Source organism: Taudactylus pleione, unplaced genomic scaffold (assembly GCF_031769625.1).
Source record: "Taudactylus pleione unplaced genomic scaffold, aTauple2 ptg000571l, whole genome shotgun sequence".
Classification (NCBI taxonomy): Eukaryota; Metazoa; Chordata; class Amphibia; order Anura; family Myobatrachidae; genus Taudactylus; species Taudactylus pleione.
Window position 1 is genome coordinate 6,558,455 of NW_028284973.1, and position 24,318 is coordinate 6,582,772.

General features: G+C 46.6%; 1 protein-coding gene across 1 annotated transcript in view; it reads left to right on the top strand.

Moving 5' to 3' along the window:
- The window catches only part of THSD7A (thrombospondin type 1 domain containing 7A), a 322,453-nt gene that overhangs the window by 280,534 nt on the left and 17,601 nt on the right, over positions 1–24,318 (top strand). The window contains exons 15-20 of the mRNA XM_088453107.1: positions 5,876–6,009; positions 7,020–7,173; positions 12,130–12,271; positions 17,882–17,997; positions 18,499–18,616; positions 22,080–22,225. Of these exons, the coding sequence (XP_088309233.1) occupies positions 5,876–6,009; positions 7,020–7,173; positions 12,130–12,271; positions 17,882–17,997; positions 18,499–18,616; positions 22,080–22,225 (810 nt within the window). The remainder of the gene's footprint in view (positions 1–5,875; positions 6,010–7,019; positions 7,174–12,129; positions 12,272–17,881; positions 17,998–18,498; positions 18,617–22,079; positions 22,226–24,318) is intronic.

The following is a 24,318-nucleotide window of genomic DNA, read 5'->3' on the forward strand; positions in this document are numbered from 1 at the left end:
CGCAGTCCTCTTAGAGAACATTGGGCCTGATTCAGAGCCGTTCGCTATTTGCGGTCGTTCGTTCAAAAGCAAGGGGTGGCTATTCAAATGATCCGTTCGCAAATTGCAGTCTGTTCACACCTCTAAGTCTGAACGAGCGTGCAAAACATACGCTCGTTTATTTGTTAAAAACGCCCCCTGGCCGCTCTCACCATACGTCATGTCCGCTATTTATTAGATTAATCGAGTACATCGACCAGCGTATGAACTGCTCGCTATTCTTGTGGTTGGTTTTTGCTACCACAATCTTGCGAGCAGTTCTGGCTATAAAATAACCCAGTGACGTGGTCAATGACGCTGCTGTATTAATTATGCACACCCTTAAAACGCCCGTTTTGACCTTTAAGCACGCCTGCGTTCGGATCTCCACTCCCCATTTTCAAGCACCTTCCCCTGTTACCACCCACATACGCCTCATTCTGTCACTCAAAATAGCAGGCATTCGCTATATTGCGAGCACATGTATTTCGGCCGCACTGACTGGTTCGCGCATGCGTATAATGATCCGTACGCATGCGCAGAAGTGCGAACATCGCTCGGAACGAGCGTACTGCCGCTAGCGAGTGGCTCTGAATGAGGGCCATAATTTTATAGTCTTCATGTAATTACGGCTAATCAAAGTTTTCATTCACATACCAATTAAGCGATCTCCCTGTTGTGCGTCTCAATTACCAACAGGTCAGGTTGCTATGATACGACCAGAATACTCACAGGCACATCTAGGTCACTTCCCTGGATCAGTGACGTGGGTTCCTTCCCGGATATCCCTGTTACAATGTTTTTACTTTTATCTTTTTATTGAATTTTGAAACTTTACAATCTAAGAAACATTTTCTATGCGCATTACTGTTACTATACCTGGCTGTAATCCCGTATTGCTGCAGGCGTTCTTCTCTCCATCACCATAAAACCTTTTTAGCTAATTAGGTTGCGCACTGGCTTATACTGTATAACGTCTCACAGCAACACAACATCTGAACGTAGCACCTTCCATTATCATCTGACGTTCCTGATCCTTATTAATTTACCGCGCTGATGGTTGTCAGACGAGGCCGCTGCCGCCCCGGGGGGGAGAGCAGATCTTGGGATGGCGGCAAAATTTAAACACTGGTATGTGTGCGGCAAATGTGTAAATGAGTCAATATCTGACATTGCAAGATGTCAGTACATAAGGAAATAATAGTGTATTTTTTTATTTTAATTAAGAAATTATATTTGATGCGACTGCTCCATTTGAGATGTTATTTTTTTCCAACTCTCTTCTACAGTTTCCTAGAACTGTAAATATACAGTCAGGTACATAAATATTGGGACATTGACAGAATTTTCATATTTTGGCCTCTATTCACCACCACAATGGCTTTGAAATGAAACAAACAAGATGTGATTTAACTTCAGACTTTCAGATTTAATTTGAGGGTAATTACATCCAAATCAGGTGAACAGTGTAGGAATTACAACGGTTTCTATATGTGCCTCCCACTTTTTAAGGGACCAAAAGTAATGGGACAAACTAAACAATCCTAAGTCTAACTTTCACTTTTTAATACTTTGTTGCAAATCCTTTGCAGGCAATTACAGCCTGAAGTCTGGAACGCATAGACATCACCAGACACTGGGTTTCATCCCTGGTGATGCTCTGCCAGGCCTCTACTGAAATGTCTTCAGTTCCTGCTTGTTCTTGGGGCATTTTCCCAGCAGTTTTGTCTTCATCAAGTGAAATGCATGCTCAATCGGATTCAGGTCAGGGGATTGACTTGACCATTGCATAACATTCCACTTTTTAGCCTTAAAAAACTCTTTGGTTGCTTTTGCAGTATGCTTCGGGTCATTATCCATCTGCACTGTGAAGCGCCTTCCAATGAGTTCTGAAGCATTTGACTGAATATGAGCATATAATATTGCCCGAAACACTTCAGAATTCATTCTGCTGCTTTTATCAGCAGTCACATCATCAATAAATACAAGGGGACCAGTTCCATTGGCAGCCATACATGCCCACGCCATGACACTACCACCACCATGCTTCACTGATGAGGTGGTATGTTTTGGATCATGAGCAGTTCCTTTCCTTCTCCATACTCTTCTCTTCCCATCACTCTGGTACAAGTTGATCTTTGTCTCATCTGTCCATAGGATGTTGTTCCAGAACTGTAATGGCTTTTTTAGATGGTCTTCCTGTTTTTGAGGCTCACCAATGGTTTACATCTTGTGGTGAACCCTCTATATTCACTCTTGTGAAGTCTTCTCTTGATTGTTGACTTTGACACATATACACCTACCTCCTGGAGAGTGTTCTTGATTTGGCCAACTGTTGTGAAGGGGTTTTTCTTCACCAGGGAAATAATTCTTCTGTCATCCACCACAGTTGTTTTCTGTGGTCTTCCAGGTCTTTTGGTGTTGCTGAGCTCTCCGGTGCGTTCTTTCTTTTTAAGAATGTTCCAAACAGTTGATTTGGTCACACCTAATGTTTTTGCTATCTCTCTGATGGGTTTGTTATGATTTTTCAGCCTAATGATGGCTTGCTTCACTGATAGTGACAGCTCTTTGGATCTCATATTGAGAGTCGACAGCAACTGATTCCAAATGCAAATGTCACACCTAGAATCAACTCCAGACCTTTTACCTGCTTAATTGATAATGAAATAATGAGGGAATAACCCACACCTGTCCATGAAATAACTTTTGAGTTGATAGTCCCATTACTTTTGGCCCCTTAAAAAGTGGGAGACACATATAGAAACCGTTGTAATTCCTACACCATTCACCTGATTTGGATGTAATTACCCTCAAATTAAATCTGAAAGTCTGCAGTTAAAGCACATCTTGTTTGTTTCATTTCAAAGCCATTGTGGTGGTGAATTGAGGCCAAAATATGAAAATTCTGTCAATGTCCCAATATTTATGGACCTGACTGTATCTATGAGTATTAATAATGATTATTAGGCAGCTATAACTTTCTATCTTTGGGGCTGATGCAGAGCTGAACGTACCCCTGGTTACGGAGAATGGCTTGTGCATTGTCCCACCGTGTATGCTTCAAAAATAGGTGCAGGCCAGGATGGCCAATGTAGTGTTCTGCGTAGTTAAAAGAGTATCTACAACAGGACGTTTTAACAGATGAGGGGCAGCGGTCGACCTCATCACCTAGCAAGTTCCACTCCATATCCTGTGTACCTGTGCCCGGCGACCACTGTCCATGCAACGGACCCCCCCGCCCCCCCTCCGTATAAGTGCACCAGGTTCCTGGCGATATTCGGAAAAATGGTGAATGCGCAGAGTGCCGGAGTCTTTGCTGTCTGCTGTGTTGGCACCATTTGTCCGAATTCAGTGTGTAAAGAGGACGCCGCCAGGAGCACATATGGGGGGTCTCCTCCAACACGGGCACACTAGCGGTTATCTCGTCTGTGCAGGTTGTGCAGCGCAGGGCCTCCCTGGACCCATGTGACCGCGCTCATTATAGATACGCCACTGATTTAAGAGGCCTCACTGGGTTGTAGTCATTGTGAACTGTCACACAGGCAAAGATAAGTCAGGGCGACGAGAGCGTGGCCAATGCAACTATTGGCTACGCAGAGCTGGGTGTAACCAAAAATACAGGTAGCGGGCCTATCAATGCGCTAGAAGAGGTGGTGCCAGCCTTGTGTATTTGGGGGCAGCTCTGAATTAGAGGTACCCATATCTACACCTGGGGTAGTGCTAAGAATTGTACCCCACTTCTCATAACCAAGCAAATGTGTACTAATAATGACTAGTAGCTACCCAAGTGCACACATAGGGGGCACTGCCGCTTACACGTTCACCCTATGCGCGCAGTCCACAAGCAACTTCTGTCCCTCTCTGCATCAGGCTCTCTATGTTTAATGCGATACTGTTTTACTGGACTGACAAATTTCCGTGTCTTTATTATGTTGTTATTATAATATTAATGATGATGTATTATGTTGTTATTATAATATTAATGATGTTGTATTATGTTTTTGTCTCTTCTCTCTGCATATTCTTCCCATGGATGCTGCCTATGTGCCCCAGGCTCAGGTAAGAGCTGTTATTATATAATGCAAAATGTCTTTTCTTCTTATCATATGTTTATGCGCCAGGGAAAGGCTGATCACCTCCTCACCTAGGTGTCTTTGGATCACAGGCCATAGGTGGAGCCCCAGTGCTTTTATGTGCATGTTACCCGGTGGAGTCAAAACGATGTTAGGGGGGGTGGGCGACAAAACCTGCGGAACGTCCCTGTGCCCATGACTGTCTGCGCCCGCTGCTCCTTTCACATGTTTGGGGGGATGCAGTCAGGAAGCCGACGGTCGAATTGGCGACCGCCGGCTTCCCGACTGTCTAATCCCGGCAGGGGTCTAATGACATGCGTAGAAATTCCAACACCTGTCATTTTACCTACTCCGGGAGCCCGACGCCCGGCATACCGATCGAAGGTAAGCTGGGCGGCAGACGCGGACAGCCGCGCGGGGGGGTAAGGTTAGGTTATGGGCTCCCGGGGGGGACTTGGGGCTAGGTACCCCCCCGGGAGGGTTAGGCTGCGGGTAAGGGGGGGTTAGGTTTAGGCACTTACAGGGGGGGTTAGGCACTTGTGGGGGAGGTTAGGGTTAGGCATCCCTAAGGGAGGGTTAGGTTAGTGAATACTTTAAATACTTACCTGTTGGGATCTTCACTGGCGGTCTTCCAGCGTCAGGATTTGAACCGGTGGATGCATGTTTCATACCGATCCCGTTTGGGAGGAGGGCGAGCCGCCCCCTTGACCCCCTTCTCCCCCCCCATTCCGACACCCATGCAGGTTACATTTCTTCATAATCTCCCAGCCCCACAAGCCTCAGGGCCAGGAAATACAGTATAAATATCACATATGCATCCCATAGAAATGTTAAATGACCCTGTTATGAGGAGTGGTGCAGTTATAGGCACTCGTTTCCATAGGCAAGTGTGGGGAAATCCGCATCTAGAGAAGAAATAGGAGGAATAATGACTACAAAAGTGAAGAACAGCTGTTTCATGATCATATCTAGCTCTGTATTCACTGAGCATGTGTGTATTATGTGTCATTGTCAGGAAGTTGACAAGTGGAGAATTTCCCGCATACTGTAGTAACCAATCAGCTTTTAGCTGGCATTTATCTAGTACATTCTATAAAACAATAGGGAGACACCAATCGGTTACTTCCCCACTTCCTTTACTCTTTAGAGGGTTTGATACATTTCCCTGTCAGTTTTAGTTTCCAGCCATTTGCACATCTCGCCGGCTGCTACATTTGGGCCCTGTATGTGTAATTCAGCCATAGACTGCAAGGTTGTCTGTCTGCAATTACCCAAGTTCTTTTGTATTGCTATATTATTCCCAATTGCTAAACGGGAAGTACTGGAGCTATATAAATAGACACTAATAAATAAATAAACCATGTAATGTGCTGCTGCCCATCTCCTCTTTTGCATAGTCTGGAGAAACACCCAGGCCCCGTACAGTAATTGTGTAGAGTACATATTGCAGAAATAAGGCTGACCTCATAAATATTTACTGTGCAAAATACAAAGTAATAATTTGATATACTAGTACTTGAAGCGCCTGAGAGATTGCAAATGCTTTTTGCAGATCCTATTACAATGTGAAAGACGCCGGCAGACTGCAAAATGCTTTTACCTGCAAACCCACTAAGCGCTCAGACGTTCTCTGTCATTATAGAACCGTAGGGAGATGTAATGTAATCAGGTGATTGCATCCCATCTTCCTGGCACTTATAGATGTATGCATACAGTACATAAATCAGCTTCCATCTGGGTGGAGTGCTTTGGATAACCTGTATACGTCATTGTTGATTCTGCAGGTGTATGAAGTAGTCCCGTGTCACAGTGACTGCAATCAGTACGTGTGGATCACAGAACCGTGGAGTATATGTAAAGTCACCAACGTTGACCTTAAGCAGAACTGCGGGGAAGGGGTCCAGACCAAGAAAGTACGGTAAGTACGCTCATTATTAATAGTATAAGAAACAATGCAATGTACGCCTGACCTTTATACTACAGCAGGCCTGGCCAACCTGTGGCTCTCCAGCTGTTCTGAAACTACAAGTCCCAGCATGCCTTGCCACAGTTTTGCTACTAGGGAATGCTAAAACTCTGGCAAGGCATGCTGGGACTTGTAGTTTCACAACAGCTGGAGAGCCACAGGTTGGCCTGGCCTGTACTAGAGGGTGATGTTCGCTTGAAGAGCAGTGATCTGACAAATCAGTGACTGGAATGAAGACTCCACTCTGAAGGTTATACAGAGAACCTGCTGTTTAGTGTCACCCTGTACAATGGATTTTTCCCTGCACGGATCACTTTACTTTGCTAATTTCCAGGATCACTCAGCTTAGAGGTGACCAGAGTACAGTAAAGGGGAGATGTATCAAACCTCTCCCCTTAATAAATGAGAGTTATGAAAAACTTGCTGTAGACCTTCAGTGGGAGATGTATCAAACGTTCTAAAGAGGACAAGTAGTTTCTACCTATCATGATTGGCTGCTATGGCAACTTCTGTACCTGTTCTCATTAGTTTGATACATCTCCCCCTCCATCCATTAATGCAGAATCATGAGTCATGGCAGTTCCAGTAAGGATGAATATCTGGTATGAAAGGTGCTGATGTCGGGTACAATACTGTAGATGCCAGGATATAAATATTTATGTATGAAATCCAACTTTGGTCTGATCTGCACAGTCATTTTTCCTGGGGCTCCTCCAGTTCTGCTGCAGCCGTGTGGACGAGAACCAGTACAAGGGCCACCATAGGTAAATTATATCCAATGGCGAATTGCAGCTTTAAATACGCTGTATTGCCACCTTCTGGTTACAGATGGTACTGCAGCTACTGGGCACCTCCTACTTACAGTACCGCAGCAGAATACGGCCACATACATGCCACTATAATATTGTTCATTACTATGCGAATAAGAGCATTTGCGTATTATTTATATTCTTCGTCACCAGGTGTATGCAGAACACGGTGGACGGCCCCGCAGACGTCGTTGAAGACTATCTTTGCGAGCCAGAAGAAATGCCTCTCGGGGCGAGAAACTGCAAGCTGCCTTGTCCCGAGGATTGCGTCATGTCAGAATGGAGTGCGTGGAACAAATGTCCTTTGGTAAGTGCCTTGTGCCTCGGTGATGTCACTAGTTCCCAGTGTATTGATTGGCCACGCGACCATCAATTTGGCTAAGGTCAAACGATGGTGGCCTCCACTATGGGTAGACAATGAGTTCACTTTTAAATCACAGGTCATTGGTTAGTACAGAGCTAATAATATGCTAATGGTGTCACCATAGGAACAGTATTCCTATTGCTTTACCATAATTTCCACCTTCATCAATTGGTAGATCAAGCTGGCATTCTCCCATAATACAGATGTCCTCATATACCTAGAGGTATATTACTAAAGTGCGGGTTTTTAGAGTGGAGATGTTGCCCATAGCAACCAATCAGATTCTAACTATTATCTTTTATGAGGTTCTAGATAAATGTTAAGTAGAATCTGATTGGTTGTGTCTATACGCCATACAACGTGAGACGCCCTAACCTTTCTCCGCACCCTAAACCTAACCCGACCCCTAGTGCCTTACCCTACCCCTTACACTCCCCACAGCCTAAACCTAACCTCACCCCCCGCACCCAAACCTAACCCGACCCCTAGTGCCTAACCCTACCCCTAACACTCCCCACAGCCTACACCTAACCTTCCTCCGCACCCTAAACCTAACCCGACCCTTAGTGCCTAACCCTACCCCTAACACTCCCCACAGCCTAAACCTAACCCGACCCCTAGTGTCTAACCCTACTCCTAACCCCAAAACTTAACGTTGGGACGCTGGTGGTCTGGATGCCGGTGGTCGAGATGCCAGCGCCGGGATTCTGACTGGTGTCGGGATTCTGGCACCGGCATTCTGAGCGTCGGCACATCGACTGCCGGGATTACAACTACATCCCATTTGAAGTTTTCGGCTGATATGTATTTTTATATCGCAGCCGTCTACATACAGTACATGCACAATACAGAGGTATTAGGGGTCTAGTTACTAAGCAGTGTTAGGAGACAAAGTGAAAGGAGATAAGGTACCAGCCAATCAGCTCCCAACTGTCATCTCACAGGCTGTGTTTGAAAAATGACATTTGGGAGCTGATTGGCTGGTACCTTATCTCCTTTCACTTTGTCTCCTAACACTGCTTAGTAACTAGACCCCATACAGAATAAATAAACGTAAAGTAGACAACTAGAGTGGGATAAAGAGCGAGGAGGAGTATGAGGCAGCGCACGTCAGTAAAGGAGATAAATAAGCCCAGTTGGCACGGAACCCTCATAGTAATAACAATATCAGCCACAGTTTGCTGAATAAGTTTCTTAGCAGCACTGTGTTGTAGCGAATGCCCATTATAATAACTGAATATGCAATTCTCCTGCCGGTCTTCTGTAGATATTGAAATGAATTAGGTGTCAGACAATAGCTGTTAGAATACTAATGAGAGCGTCTGCCACGAGGGGTGTAATGCGGGTGCAGCACGCATCACTCCTAGCCGTTATTATAATTAGTATGTAAGTGTTGTTCTGGGGCTTTTGTGATAGACACGCCGGGGGCTGAATAAGGACTTTTGATTAACTAGGGAAAAAATAGTAAAACAGATTTACTTACAGTATTTCAGTCAAGTGAGGTCTCTTTCATATTAGGCCTTAAGCTGGGCATACACGGCCAAATAAAATGTCTGTCAGACCGACAGACATTTTATCTGGCAGCCTGCCAGCCGCAGATGTCCACGGCATACACTGTGAGATATCGGACGGTGTATCAGCCCCGACATCCGCGCTCCGACCCCGGGAGAGGAGACATGTTCCTGTTCCTTCCATGGGAAGGTACACAGGAAATGTCGGTCTGTCGATGCAGCCGACAGGTTACCCCCTAAATATCACATCAGACGGGCATGCCGGACAATCCGGCATGCCCGACCGAGCAATATTTAACCCTCGGTCGGCCACACACACACTACAATTATCGGGGCGATCCGCGGATATCGGGCGGATCGCCCCGATAATTGTAGTGTGTATGGCCAGCTTTGGTGATGTTTTCTTTTCCAAAGTTGCATGTTTTTAAGATCCCCTCAGTGTCACAAATGAAATAATTAGCACCAACTGTTGATCTTTTAAAATGTGTCAGCCAATAATGAATATACTTGTGCACCAATTAGGAGACCTGGAAAACATGCACTGTTATGGGTGCACTGATATAGACCATGTACTGTATAGAGTCAATTAGTAATACTGTATAATAATGAGACCAATTTATACATCTATGTCCATGGCAGAGCAAGGTTCTTTTTCTGCGCTGCCCCCCCCCCGATTCCTCTCAAATGACCTGGAATAGAGCCCACATCTGTAATAAAAACATTCAGCTCAGGCTGGGCGGCCCTACTGCCGCATATAATGGCTTACTGTGATCACTGGTCTTGTATATGTCAGAATTATTCAGACCCTCGTACAGTATGACGTATATTGTAGCTGGTTAAGTGTTGATTATACCCTCTTCATGGACTGGCCACATTTGCTGTAAAATCCAGCATTTGGAAACCCTCCTCTAGGAATCCTGCATGTGCCCCCCCCCAAACCATTTTGATAAGTCATGTACTATGTCTCCTCCATCTGCACTTAATAAATGTAAATTGTCAGTTTTGTACATAGAAGTCTTTGCATCACTTGTTTAGTGGGTTAGATCCATTGTCTTGCAGATCATCTGACAGGACCTGTATATGAGGAATAAGATGACTGCATATAATACCATCTCTGATTATTTTTCACCTGCAGTGCAATTGTTAGATACGCTAAAAGAGAATGTACCTGACCAGGAGGACATGTAATGGGCCCCATCCATCTGCGATGGATTACCGCGATCCTACGATGCTGTAACCCAGCACCGCGGGATCGCAGAATCCAACATGTTGGATTTTGCCGATCGCGATCAAAAAATGATCGCGATCGTCAAATCGCCGACATTTAACATGGCAAATGTCTGCGATTCGGCAACAGATCGCAGAACATCGATGGTGGGCTATCGGAAGTTTCCGATCGCATCCCTGCATCGCGACGATCCGATGTATGGCCACCTTGAGGCAGGGAGGCTATGTAGGGCAGGGAGGCTATGTAAGACAGGGAGGCTATGTAAGGCAGGGAGGCTATGTAAGGCAGGGAGGCCATGTAAGGTACGGAGGCCATGTAAGGCAGGGAGGCCATGTAAGGCAGGGAGGCCATGTAAGACAGGGAGGCCATGTAAGACAGGGAGGCCATGTAAGGCAGGGAGGCCATGTAAGGCAGGGAGGACATGTAAGGCAGGGAGGCTATGTAAGGAAAGGAGGCTATGTAAGGAAAGGAGGCTATGTAAGGCAGGGAGGCTATGTAAGGCAGGGAGGCTATATAAGGCAGGGAGGCCATGTAAGGCAGGGAGGCCATGTAAGGCAGGGAGGCCATGTAAGGCAGGGAGGACATGTAAGTCAGGGAGGCTATGTAAGGCAGGGAGGACATGTAAGGCAGGAAAGTATGTAAGGCAGGGAGGCTATGTAAGGAAAGGAGACTATGTAAGGCAGGGAGGCTATGTAAAGAAAGGAGGCTATGTAAGGAAAGGAGGCTATGTAAGGCAGGGAGGCTATGTAAGGCAGGGAGGCTATCCTTCCTCTTTACGTAGAACACTGCAAGGTTTTTGCTAATTAAAGAAAAAGTGTTTAATGCAATCAGCAAACCATGAATCTCTTACATAGAATAGGCTGTCTCGCACTATGGGGCATATTTATTTAACTAAGATGGAAGTTTTCTGAGGCTTTCCCTAATGTACTGTTGCTATTTATTATGATAGTACTGCAGGTTCAGTCCCTCTTCTATCATTCACAACAGTCCCATGGGGACTGCGATAATGGTAAATTTACCAAGCATTTCGGATCCCGGCCCCGGTAGCTAGTGCCATATTTTAACCTATTTAGGCTTCTGTATCAAGAATCTTTTCGGAGACGGGTTCTTAGGATCCATCACCCATCAGCCTGTACTGGACTTGCTGGGTTTGTACATGGAGGTAAAGGAAGTGTAAGCCAGGGCCATAACTAGGGGTGTGCAAGCAGTGCTGTCACACAGGGCTCTGTGGATGGCCCGTCGCTGCCCCATGGCACCGGCATGTGGCTTTCAGGGTCTCGCCACTATTGCTACTGCAGAGGCACCCAGAGCGGACAGGCACCCTGCAGCCTGTGCAGCTATCTGGAACGTCTTTAAGATGCTCCGGGCAGCTCTCTACTTTCCGGAGACGTCAGCCCCGCCCCCTGGATGTGACATCATGACATCACGAGTTTAGGGGGCAGCCGGCATAGAGCCCTGTTACAGCACTCTTATAGGAGCCCGTGTCCCAGCAAGAGACATTTTGATAAATACCATATTATTATAATTTTGTATCATTGTGAAATTCATAATCATGTTAAATATGCTCCTCCTATATGCTTAATGGTTGACACCTATGAACACTGGTACATAGCAAAAAAGATCCTGTAACCCAAAGCAACCAATGAGAATCTGACATTTATTTACAGCATAGAAAATAGAAGCAAACCGCAGTATCAGTGGATAACGCCCCTTTACTTTCTTTTGCACCAAAATGATTTGGGAAATGTCCCACAATGTGCATAAAATAAATAGCTGCAGTATGAAAACTCTGTGAGAACTGTGATACTTTAACCTGAGAATGTTGGTAATAAAGAACAGCGGAAAGAGCTATAATATGCGCACTTTAAATATGACATTTAAGTTGCAAACTTGGCTAAATACCATGATTATGTCTGGGAGATCTTCATTATTATGCAAATGAAGCTGCAGCATCTTAATTGACATGTTTAGTCGTTTAATTCTCTGCCTGAGCTGCAGATTGCTGTTTGCGTAATTTGCTTGTCTAATGTGTGATATCTGTTTGCAGACCCAGTAATTGAAATCCCCTCGTACTCCTACCTCGCTCAGCCGTGTTCTCCGGATTATAACATTTGCTTAGTGACACCTGTCAGGATATGACTCTGTATTTCTGCTTTGCAGCCCTGTGATGGGACCGGCGTCCGGGAACGGTCAGCAACACCCATTCGACAGGCCGAGGAGGGCAAAAGCTGCCACACTGCCACCGAGACGGAGGCGTGTATTCTGAACAAGAACTGCTACCATTATGAATACAATGTAACAGGTAAGCAGACAGCGGACAGTGGCCCTGATTCAGAGCCGGACGCTCTGACAGAGCGCTCGCTCTGAATCAGGGCCGTTCTTCTCTTTTTTTTAGAGCGGCCTCCTGGCCGCTCGCATAACTGTGGGTGACCACCAGCAGCTATAGCGAGCGGGCAAAAAGATGGTCGCGTTGGTCAAGACCATCACGACCATCTGGCTTGCAACGAGACCCTTGTGGTAGGGTCTCGTTGCCGCAAGCCCAAGAGTGCTTTTGGCCAAAACCACTCCCACTGACATCACTTGTGATGTCAGTGGGGCCGGCCCTAGACGGTAGGCGTTCCCATGGGAACGCCTCCGACTGGGCAGCCATGCCCCCGGCCCGCCCACCAAATGGGGTGTGCTGTCACTCAACATCGACAGCACGCCTCCTTTGTAGCGAGACCCGGAGCGATGGCTAGCCCGTCGCTATCCGGGTCTTGCGCATGACGGAGCCGCCTCCGTCGTGCGGCTGCGCACTGGGCCAACATCGACCCGCTTGCGAGCGCTCAGCGCTCGTGAGCAGGTCTGAATCAGGCCAATTGTGTCTGTACAAATAGCTCACTCAGCTTGGCATAGGTATAAGATACTATGGGGCCTTTTCATCATAACTAAAAAACTTGATGGAGGTAATTCGGTTTAGAACGTGCATGGAGTTCTACCTAATTACCGGAGGAATTTATCATTCCTCCTCCCCATAACTATCTATTCCGAAAAGCTGTAATTTTTGCGATGACAGCTTTTCAGGAAATAGATACTTTTCCCTGCCTATACTACCTGATCGCATCTGTAATCAGTGCTGTGCATGCGACGTTACATTCACAAACATCGGCACATGCGCAGCACTGCCTACAACTGCGGTAACTACGTCCGACTCGCTGTGCTCACTTTCAGGAGCTGCTCCCCTCGCCCCACCACTCAGAATGGAAACACGGAATCCCACGGAACAATTCTGCATGACGTACCTTGCGTGGTTTGGCTCTGCATATACCCAGAACAGTGTGAGCACACCTATGCACCCCTGCAGACTTGCATGAGTCTGTCACATGCACTTGCTGGCCTGCAGAATAGATGCATCATAATGTAAGCCCAGGACAGTAAGGGCACGTTTGCACAATTGGGAAGGGATGCAGGCACACCTATATTTATTTATTACCAGTTATTTATATAGCGCATAAATATTCCGCAGCACTTTACACTGAATATTGGGCCATTCACATCAGTCCCTGCCCCAGCTTACAATCTATATTCCCTATCACATACACACTAGGGGTAATTTTTCTTTTATACCAGCAGTGCCACTGTGCATTATCCCAGCAGTGCCACAGTACATTATACCAGCAGTGCAACAGTACATTATACCAGCAGTGCAACAGTACATTATACCAGCAGTGGCACAATACATTATACCAGCAGTGCCACAGTACATTATACCAGCAGTGCCACAGTGCATTATACCAGCAGTGGCACAATACATTATACCAGCAGTGCCACAGTGCATTATACCAGCAGTGCCACTGTGCATTATACCAGCAGGGCCCTGGGCATTATACCAGCAGTGCCGCAGTACATTATACCATCAGTGCCACAGTGCATTATACCAGCAGTGCCACAGTGCATTATACCAGCAGTGCCACAGTACATTATACCAGCAGTGCAACAGTACATTATACCAGCAGTGCAACAGTACATTATACCAGCAGGGCCCTGTGCATTATACCAGCAGTGCCACAGTACATTATACCAGCAGTGCCACAGTACATTATACCAGCAATGCCACAGTACATTATACCAGCAGTGCCACAGTACATTATACCAGCAGGGCCCTGTGCATTATACCAGCAGTGCCACAGTACATTATACCAGCAGTGCCACAGTACATTATACCAGCAGTGCCACAGTACATTATACCAGCAGGGCCCTGTGCGTTATACCAGCAGTGCCACATTGCATTATACCAGCAGTGCCACAGTGCATTATACCAGCAGTGCCACAGTGCATTATACCAGCAGTGGCACTGTACATTATACCAGCAGTGGAACTGTGCATTATACCAAGCAGGGCCATGTGCATTATACCAGCAGTGGCACTGTGCATCATACCAGCAGTGGCACTGTGCATCATACCAGCAGTGCCACAGTACATTATACCAGTGATGCCACAGTACATTATACCAGCAGTGGCACTGTGCATTATACGAAGCAGGGCCCTGTGCATTATAACAGCAGTGGCACTGTGCATTATACCAAGCAGGGCCCTGTGCATTATAACAGCAGTGGCACTGTGCATTATACCTAGCAGGGCCCTGTACATTATACCAGCAATGGCACTGTGCATTATACCAGCAGTGGCACTGTGCATTATACCAGCAGTGCCACAGTGCATTATACCAGCAGTGGCACTGTACATTATACCAGCAGTGGAACTGTGCATTATACCAAGCAGGGCCCTGTGCATTATACCAGCAGTGGCACTGTGCATCATACCAGCAGTGGCACTGTGCATCATACCAGCAGTGCCACAGTACATTATACCAGTGATGCCACAGTACATTATACCAGCAGGGCCCTGTGCTTTATACCAGCAGTGGCACTGTGCATTATACGAAGCAGGGCCCTGTGCATTATAACAGCAGTGGCACTGTGCATTATACCAAGCAGGGCCCTGTGCATTATAACAGCAGTGGCACTGTGCATTATACCTAGCAGGGCCCTGTACATTATACCAGCAATGGCACTGTGCATTATACCAGCAGTGGCACTGTGCATTATACCAGCAATGGCACTGTGCATTATACCAGCAGTGGCACTGTGCATTATACCAGCAGGTTCTCTGTGCATCATACCAGCAGTGCCACAGTACATTATACCAGTAGTGCCACATTGCATTATATCAGCAGTGCCACAGTGCATTATACCAGCAGTGCCACTGTGCATTATACCAGCAGTGCCACAGTACATTATACCAGCAGTGCCACAGTACATTATACCAGCAGTGTCACATTGCATTATATCAGCAGTGCCACAGTGCATTATACCAGCAGTGCCACTGTGCATTATACCTAGCAGGGCCCTGTACATTATACCAGCAATGGCACTGTGCATTATACCAGCAGTGGCACTGTGCATTATACCAGCAATGGCACTGTGCATTATACCAGCAGTGGCACTGTGCATTATACCAGCAGGTTCTCTGTGCATCATACCAGCAGTGCCACAGTACATTATACCAGTAGTGCCACATTGCATTATATCAGCAGTGCCACAGTGCATTATACCAGCAGTGCCACTGTGCATTATACCAGCAGTGCCACAGTACATTATACCAGCAGTGCCACAGTACATTATACCAGCAGTGTCACATTGCATTATATCAGCAGTGCCACAGTGCATTATACCAGCAGTGCCACTGTGCATTATTCCAGCAGGGCCCCTTGCATTATATCAGCAGTGGCACTGTGCATTATACCAGCAGGACCCCTGTGCATTATATCAGCAGTGGCACTGTGCATTATACCAGCAGGACCCCTGTGCATTATATCAGCAGTGGCACTGTGCATTATACCAGCAGGACCCCTGTGCATTATATCAGCAGTGGCACTGTGCATTATATCAGCAGTGGCACTGTGCATTATACCAGCAGGACCCCTGTGCATTATATCAGCAGTGGCACTGTGCATTATACCAGCAGGACCCCTGTACATTATATCAGCAGTGGCACTGTGCATTATATCAGCAGTGGCACTGTGCATTATACCAGCAGGACCCCTGTACATTATATCAGCAGTGGCACTGTGCATTATATCAGCAGTGGCACTGTGCATTATATCAGCAGTGGCACTGTGCATTATACCAGCAGGACCCCTGTGCATTATACCAGCAGTGGCACTGTGCATTATACCAGCAGGACCCCTGTGCATTATAACAGCACCTCCACAGCGTATTATACCAGCAGTGCATTATACAAATAGTAATATTGCCTAAAAAGTACTGTAAAGTAAGTGACCAATTTGTGCAAGTCCACAGGAGTGACAAATCACACTCATTTTACACCTAAAGAAGTAATCATGGAGCTCTGGGTTATCCGATATATACAAGATAAATTCAAATAATAATAATAATTATTATATAATATTAGAATGTATTATTAAAATACATTTAAAGTATAATCACCAGTTTCAGTAAAGCAAATATCACAGATGGAAAAGCCATTCAGAGAATGAAAACATTAGCTGACACCTACTGTACCTTTCTTCATTAATTCCTTATATACAACCAGTCCACACAAAACTATATACAAACATTGTATATTGAGGATATTTATCTGGCACACAGACAGCTGTAATATAAGGGACGGCAAAAGGAAAAAGAGGAGGGGGGGGGCATTTACTAAAATTACATTTGTTTTTTACAAATGTCCAACTCAGTTCCTGCACAAATCAGTTTGCAAAGTTGCTAAATTCTTTCAAAACACTCTTCAAATTCTGCTTCTACTGTACCCAACCATTGCAGAGAATGCTATCCTGCGCTGTATTTGTATATACACATTTTATTGCTGATGGATACAGCTAGGGGGATGACAGCTAGTTTGCACCCGAACATGGTAAATTTTCTTATGAATAGTACTGAAACATCTATTTAGTCATTTCATAAGACCTAGCACAGCAGGACTGAAGGGCCACCAAGGGTAAGTATAGAAGTGTCGGCAGGGCGGAGCACATGGAGCTGAGGGTCAGGGGGATGGAGCAGAGTGGGGGCAGCGAGCAGCAGTCAAACTGGTGTGGGGGGGAGGTGTGTAGCCCTGGAAAGAGGGAAGCAGAGCCAGACAAGGCGGGGTGGACTGAGTGACCTGGCATATGTCCGTTTACTAATCTATGTAGTAATTGTGTAAGGGGTCTGTCCTCTCTCCAACATGCATGCACAGTGGGTGCCGGGGACAGGCTCCCACTGCGAGGACAGACCTACCACCCTAGGACACAGCCAGCCACCAGTGGGAAGTATGGAAGTGGGGGGCGAGACGGAGCGCAGGGGTTAGGATGATGTGTAATGGAGCAGAGCATTGGGGGGGAGTGAGCAGCAGTCAGACTGGGGTGACCCTGTAGGCTATATAATTATTATGTACGAGCTGTCCAGCCTCCGCCATGTATATGCAGTGGAAGTCGCCCATCCAATGGCACCCACTGCGAGGGAGACTGGACAGGCCTAGCGCTGCACAGGAGGAGGACCCAGGCCGGCCACCAGGAACAGGGGCGGGGGGCGGAGGTGGGGGAGCACTAAAGGACAGAGTGCATATTACTGTATAAAAGCTATATATATCTACACATGAACGGCAAATTTCAGTTACAGTTTAGAATTTAAAAAAAATGATAATTAATTAAACCCAAAGCAAAGTACTGTCAGTGCCGTGTGTCTTTAACAGAATTGTTTTAATACTAATTGCACTTCCACAGTGGCCCACAAGTCATTTAGAAAGATACTGGTATAAGAATAGGATCATACACCAGGTACCTCCGCCATATCGCCATGGTCCCGTATCGCGTTCTTTGTGATGCACTGTAGCCACACCAACGCGGAACGCTCTGCTTTGTGTCCTGCAGACTGGAGCACGTGTCAGCTGAGTGAAAAGGCCGTTTGTGGGAACGGTATCAAGACCAGAATGCTGGACTGTGTGCGCAGCGACGCTAAATCCGTAGCCCTGCAGGACTGTGAGGAGGTGAGTGACCTGTGTGACGGGGGACAGTGACGTAATAATGAGGAGTGACGGAGGCACCCAGGGAAAATGTCACTGACACGATGAAGACATGGTTCTGTATACTGTGACTGCTGGTATCACAGCCATTCGTTCAAATCTGAAATATTGCAAACGTATGTAAATTAAAAGAAAAAAGTCACAAAAAGATTCTTATTACAAAACCGAGAAGTACCACATAATAAGGTACCTGTCTCCCCAATCATAACCCCCTCCCCCCCATCATCATAGTTAATGTAATCATTCACTCTCATTGGGGGGTCACGCTTACAGCCAATGCCTGTTACTGAAATGCCGCTTCCAATAACAGCTGTACTGGGCCTACCCGCACTGCCATATCTAGTAATAGATGACGCCTGCAGCCTCAAAAATGTCAGCATACGTACAAATGTACACGTAACACATTTGTGCCCTCAATGAAAACCACATGTGACACTGGAGACTGACACTTACATTTCATTGTAGCTCGGATTGGAGAAGATCTGGCAGATGAACACCTCCTGTGTGGTAGAATGCCCTGTCAATTGTCAACTCTCCGACTGGTCGCCTTGGTCCAAATGCTCGAGAGATTGCGGCCTTGCAGGTTTGTTTCTCATGTCTGCAGAAGTGAGTCAAGAAGAAAATGTAAAACAAATAATGAGGCACGCAGAGACCACAGCAATTATGAGGCATGCAGAGAGCATAGCTGTGCTGAGGCACGCAGAGAGCACAGAGATACTGAGGCAAACAGAGAGCACAGCAATGCTGAGGCACGCAGAGAGCACCGCAATGCGGTTGTTGCTAGATCCAAGTTGGAGAAAGGACCTCTGATGTCACAATGATGTGACTGCTACGGCAGGGACGGTCCACAACCAGTTACGATCCACGTGGGCATAGAGGGGGAATATAAACCTGGGCTAGCAAAGCGAACCACCATGCCCGAAGCGTGGCTTGTGAAACGAGCCTGTGAGGGGACACTTTTGGCCACCTCATGCTGAACCTTGCCCTTCCCCCTTTTGTCGCGGGTCACGTGGTTGTGACGTCAGAGGTCCAGGATATCACCTTGTTCTAGACCTAACCTGTGGCATACAGAGGGCATAGCAATACTGAGGCATGTCCTAAGTATCCGGGAACTCAGGCATAGGCATTTATTGGGAAACAGGCATTTATTGGGAAACACATAAATACAGTAAGGAGGATGTCACTGACCCATAGCAGCAATGACTGGGAGACAACACACACCAGGAATAGGAGGTGGGTTAGAGTCTTTCAGGCCAGTACTAGATGTAGGTGATCACAGAAGACAGACGGTTAGTTAAAGAGCTAAAGGATCAGAATCACCAATGGCCTGAGACGGGCAGCAATAGCACAGACAGTCACCTAATCACATAGGGGAACTGCTGTAATACTGGAAGCACAGACATAAAGTCACTGATCTAACATTGTCCTGCTCTCAGGCAGGCGAGCGAATAGGCCAGTCATTGTCATAGCAGCAGAATCTGAAAGTACGGGAGAAACACTGAGAACCGAAGCAAAGCACATTGAGTATGCTCCAGATCTAGCAAGTTCTCCCACACACTGAGTATGTTCCAGATGTAGCAAGGTCTCCCACACACTGAGTATGCTCCACATCTAGCAAGTACTCCCGCACACTGAGTATGCTCCAGATGTAGCAAGGTCTCCCACACACTGAGTATGCTCCACATCTAGCAAGTACTCCCACACACTGAGCATGCTCCAGATTTAGCAAGTTCTCCCACACACTGAGTATGCTCCAGATGTAGCAAGTTCTCACACACTGAATATGCTCCAGATCTAGCAAGTTCTCCCACAGACGGAGCATGCTCTAGATCTAGTAAATTCTCCCACACACTGAGCATGGTCCATAGATAGCAAGTTTTCCCACACACTGAGCATGCTCCAGAGATAGCAAGTTCTCCCACACACTGACCATGCTCCAGAGCTAGCAAGTTCCTCCACACACTGAGCATGCTCCAGATTTAGCAAGTTCTCCCACACACTGAGCATGCTCCAGATCTAGCAAGTTCTCCCACACACTGAGCATGCTCCAGATTTAGCAAGTTCTCCCACACACTGAGCATGGTCCAGAGATAGCAAGTTCTCCCACACACTGAGCATGGTCCAGAGATAGCAAGTTCTCCCACACACTGAGCATGCTCCAGAGCTAGCAAGTTCTCCCACACACTGAGCATGCTCCAGATCTAGCAAGTTCTCCCACACACTGACCATGTTCCAGAGCTAGGAAATTCTCCCAGACACTGAGCATGCTCCAGATCTAACAAGTTCTCCCACACACTGAGTATGCTCCAGAGCTAGCAAGTTCTCCCACACACTGAGCATGCTCCAGAGCTAGCAAGTTCTCCCACACACTGAGCATGCTCCAGAGCTAGCAAGTTCTCCCACACACTGAGCATGCTCTAGATCTAGGAAATTCTCCCACACACTGAGCATGGTCCAGAGATAGCAAGTTCTTCCACACACTGAGCATGCTCCAGAGATAGCAAGTTCTCCCACACACTGAGCATGCTCCAGATCTAGCAAATTCTCCCACACACTGACCATGCTCCAGAGCTAGGAAATTCTCCCAGACACTGAGCATGCTTTAGAGCTAGCAAGTTCTCACACACACTGAGCATGCTCCAGAGCTAGCAAGTTCTCCCAGACACTGAGCATGCTTTAGAGCTAGCAAGTTCTCCCACACACTGAGCATGCTCCAGAGATAGCAAGTTCTCCCACACACTGAGCATGCTCTAGATCTAGGAAATTCTCCCACACACTGAGCATGCTCCAGAGCTAGCAAGTTCCTCCACACACTGAGCATGGTCCAGAGATAGCAAGTTCTCCCACACACTGAGCATGCTCCAGAGCTAGCAAGTTCTCCCACACACTGAGCATGCTCTAGATCTAGGAAATTCTCCCACACACTGAGCATGCTCCAGAGCTAGCAAGTTCCTCCACACACTGAGCATGCTCCAGAGCTAGCAAGTTCCTCCACACACTGAGCATGGTCCAGATCTAGCAAGTTCTCCCACACACTGAGCATGCTCCAGATCTAGCAACTTCTCCCGCACACTGACCATGCTCCAGAGCTAGGAAATTCTCCCAGACACTGAGCATGCTTTAGAGCTAGCAAGTTCTCCCACACACTGCGCATGCTCCAGAGCTAGCAAGTTCTCCCACACACTGAGCATGCTCCAGAGCTAGCAAGTTCTCCCACACACTGAGCATGCTCCAGAGATAGCAAGTTCACCCACACACTGAGCATGCTCTAGATCTAGGAAATTCTCCCACACACTGAGCATGCTCCAGAGCTAGCAAGTTCCTCCACACACTGAGCATGGTCCAGAGATAGCAAGTTCTCCCACACACTGAGCATGCTCCAGAGCTAGCAAGTTCTCCCACACACTGAGCATGCTCTAGATCTAGGAAATTCTCCCACACACTGAGCATGCTCCAGAGCTAGCAAGTTCCTCCACACACTGACCATGCTCCAGAGCTAGCAAGTTCCTCCACACACTGAGCATGGTCCAGATCTAGCAAGTTCTCCCACACACTGAGCATGCTCCAGATCTAGCAAGTTCTCCCACACACTGAGCATGCTCCAGATCTAGCAAGTTCTCCCACAGACTTAGCATGCTCCAGATCTAGCAAGTTCTCCCACACACTGAGCATGCTCCAGATCTAGGAAATTCTCCCATACGGAAATGCCAGTGAGCATGGCCAGCAATTCTGGGTGTCCCCTTTAGTGATATCACATCTGGCCATGATCAGAGGAATGGGGCGATTCAGATGGGGCAACTAACATAAACAAATCTGCCTGAAGGTACACCGTAGGAACATAAAAGCACATGAAGGAGGCTAGAAAAGAACATGATGTATAAAGTGAAAATAGATGACAATTTCAGAAAGCAGATAATTCCCATTATATGGGTTTAGCCACAGAGGTGGTGATTGTTGCACCTTTGTTATATGCAGTATATCATGTGTCACGTGTGTAATATTTTGTGAATAATGGTTACACAACAAATGTATGACCATGACTGTAGGGAAAATGAAAAGGAAAAGGACTGTGATCCAGCCGTCCCAAGGCGACGGGAGACCCTGCCCTTCTCAGATGGAGCAGTCCAAGCCGTGCCCTGTGAAGCCGTGTTACAGATGGCAGTACGGTCGCTGGTCCCTGTGTACGGTGGAGGTACAGCTGTTACATTGTTTTCTTATGTTTATTTCATTTAACACATGTGGCATCAAATGAACAATCCATATAATACAGTATAGAGATAGGATGACACAGTGGTTGGTTAATCTGATCCTGTACAAATAATCATTGTGTCTTTGAATACTATTTAATGGGTTAATTAAAATTATGCTTTTTATATCAGGTGATGATCCATGATTTGGGTAACCAGTTCATGAGAAAGTACTGTAGAGTGTAGGCGGCAGGTGGCAGAAGGTAGAAGGAAGACAGTAAAGTGTAGGCAGAAGGAGATGGAGGGTAGAGGTACGTGGAAGGAGGTAGAGTGCACTCTAATATATACTGAGGAGGTGATATAGTTTATATAGGGATCTCTATGGGCTCTCCGTTATAGCAGGAACCCAGGGGCACATCCATAATGGAGGAAGGACGGAGAGAAAGACGTGGTGGGGAGCATGTGCAGATCGGTGGTCACGCCACCGGCAGCTGCTCTGGATCCTAGTGCCCAGCAGCAGTGGAAGACAGAGGCAGCAACGAGCGCTCTTCATTTTTCTTTGTTTTTAAACTTATTTTTATTAGTCAGGAAGGAACAAGCAAAGACAGCATATAAATCATAAAATGTCCAGTGTAACATGGGTGAAAAATACAACATTTGGTATATCAGCGAAATTACAGAGAGTAAGATTAAAAAAAAGAAAATAAGGAAAAGAAATGGCAAAGAAAAAGTAAAAAATTATGTCAAATCCGACAGGTGTTGCCGGCACATTAATCCGATAAGACCATGGAAGTGCTCGTTTGCAAGTTGCACCGAGCGCTCCTCTATCAATATACAGTATGCAGAAGAAATAAGTAAAGGTTATTTAGGGAGAAGTATAGTGTAAATACACCCATCAGCCAGAACATTACAACCACTGACAGGTGGAGTGAATAACATTGATTATCTCTTTACAATGGAACATGTTAGGCAGCAGGTGAACAGTCAGTTCCCGAAGTTGATGTTTCAGAAGCAAGAAAAATGGACAAGAGTAAGGATCTGAGCGACTTTGACAAAGGCCCAATTGTGAATAGACGACTGGGTCAGAGCATCTCCAGAATGGCAGGTGTTATGGGATCTCCCAGTCTGCAGTGGTTAGTACCTGCCAAAAGCGGTCCAAGGATGGGCAACCATAAAACTGGTGGCAGGGTCATGAGCGCCCAAGGCTCATAGATGCACGTGGGGAGCAAAGACTAGCTCGTATGGACCGACCCCATAGATCCCATGGTCAGGGTGCCCATGCCGAGTCCTGTACTCCACCGAAAGTGCCTACAATGGGCACGTTAGCGTATGAACTTGGCCTGGCCTGATGATTCTTTTACATTATGTGGCCAGTCGGGTGCGTGTGCGTCGTTTACCTGAGGAAGAGATGGCACCAAGATGCACTATAGGAAGTAGGCAAGCCGGCGGAGGCAGTGTGATGCTCTGGGCAATGTTCTGCTGGAAAACCTTGGGTCCTGGCATTCATGTAGATGTTACTTTGACACGTACGACCTACCTGATCATTGTTGCAGATCAAGTACATCCCTTCATGGTAACGGTATTCCCTGTAGGCAGCGGCCTCTTTCAGCAGAAGAATGTGCCCTGCCACTCTACAAATAATATTCAGGAATGGTTTGAGGAACATGACAAACAGTTCAAAGGGTTGACTCTCAATTCGATCACGCATCTGTGGGACATGCTGGAAAAACAAGTCCGAACCATGGAGTCCCCACCTAGTAATTTACAGGACTTATACCGTCTTGGTGCCAGATGCCACAGGACACATTCAGTGGTCTTGTGGTGTCCATGCCTCGGCAGGTCAGAGCCACGTGGGGGACCTACACAATATTAGGTAGGTGGTTTTAATGTTATGGCTGATAGGTGAATGTCAGTAGATAATATAATAGTAGGAAGAACATACATCTAGATGGAGGAATGTAAGTAGTGTGAAGTAGATTATATAGTAAATGGAAGCATAATATATGCACAGAAGAGAGTGTAACTGGAGTGAAGTAGATCACATTGTAGGAGTTTTTGGAGATGAGGAAATTATATAATTGATAGGAGTATAGGTTAT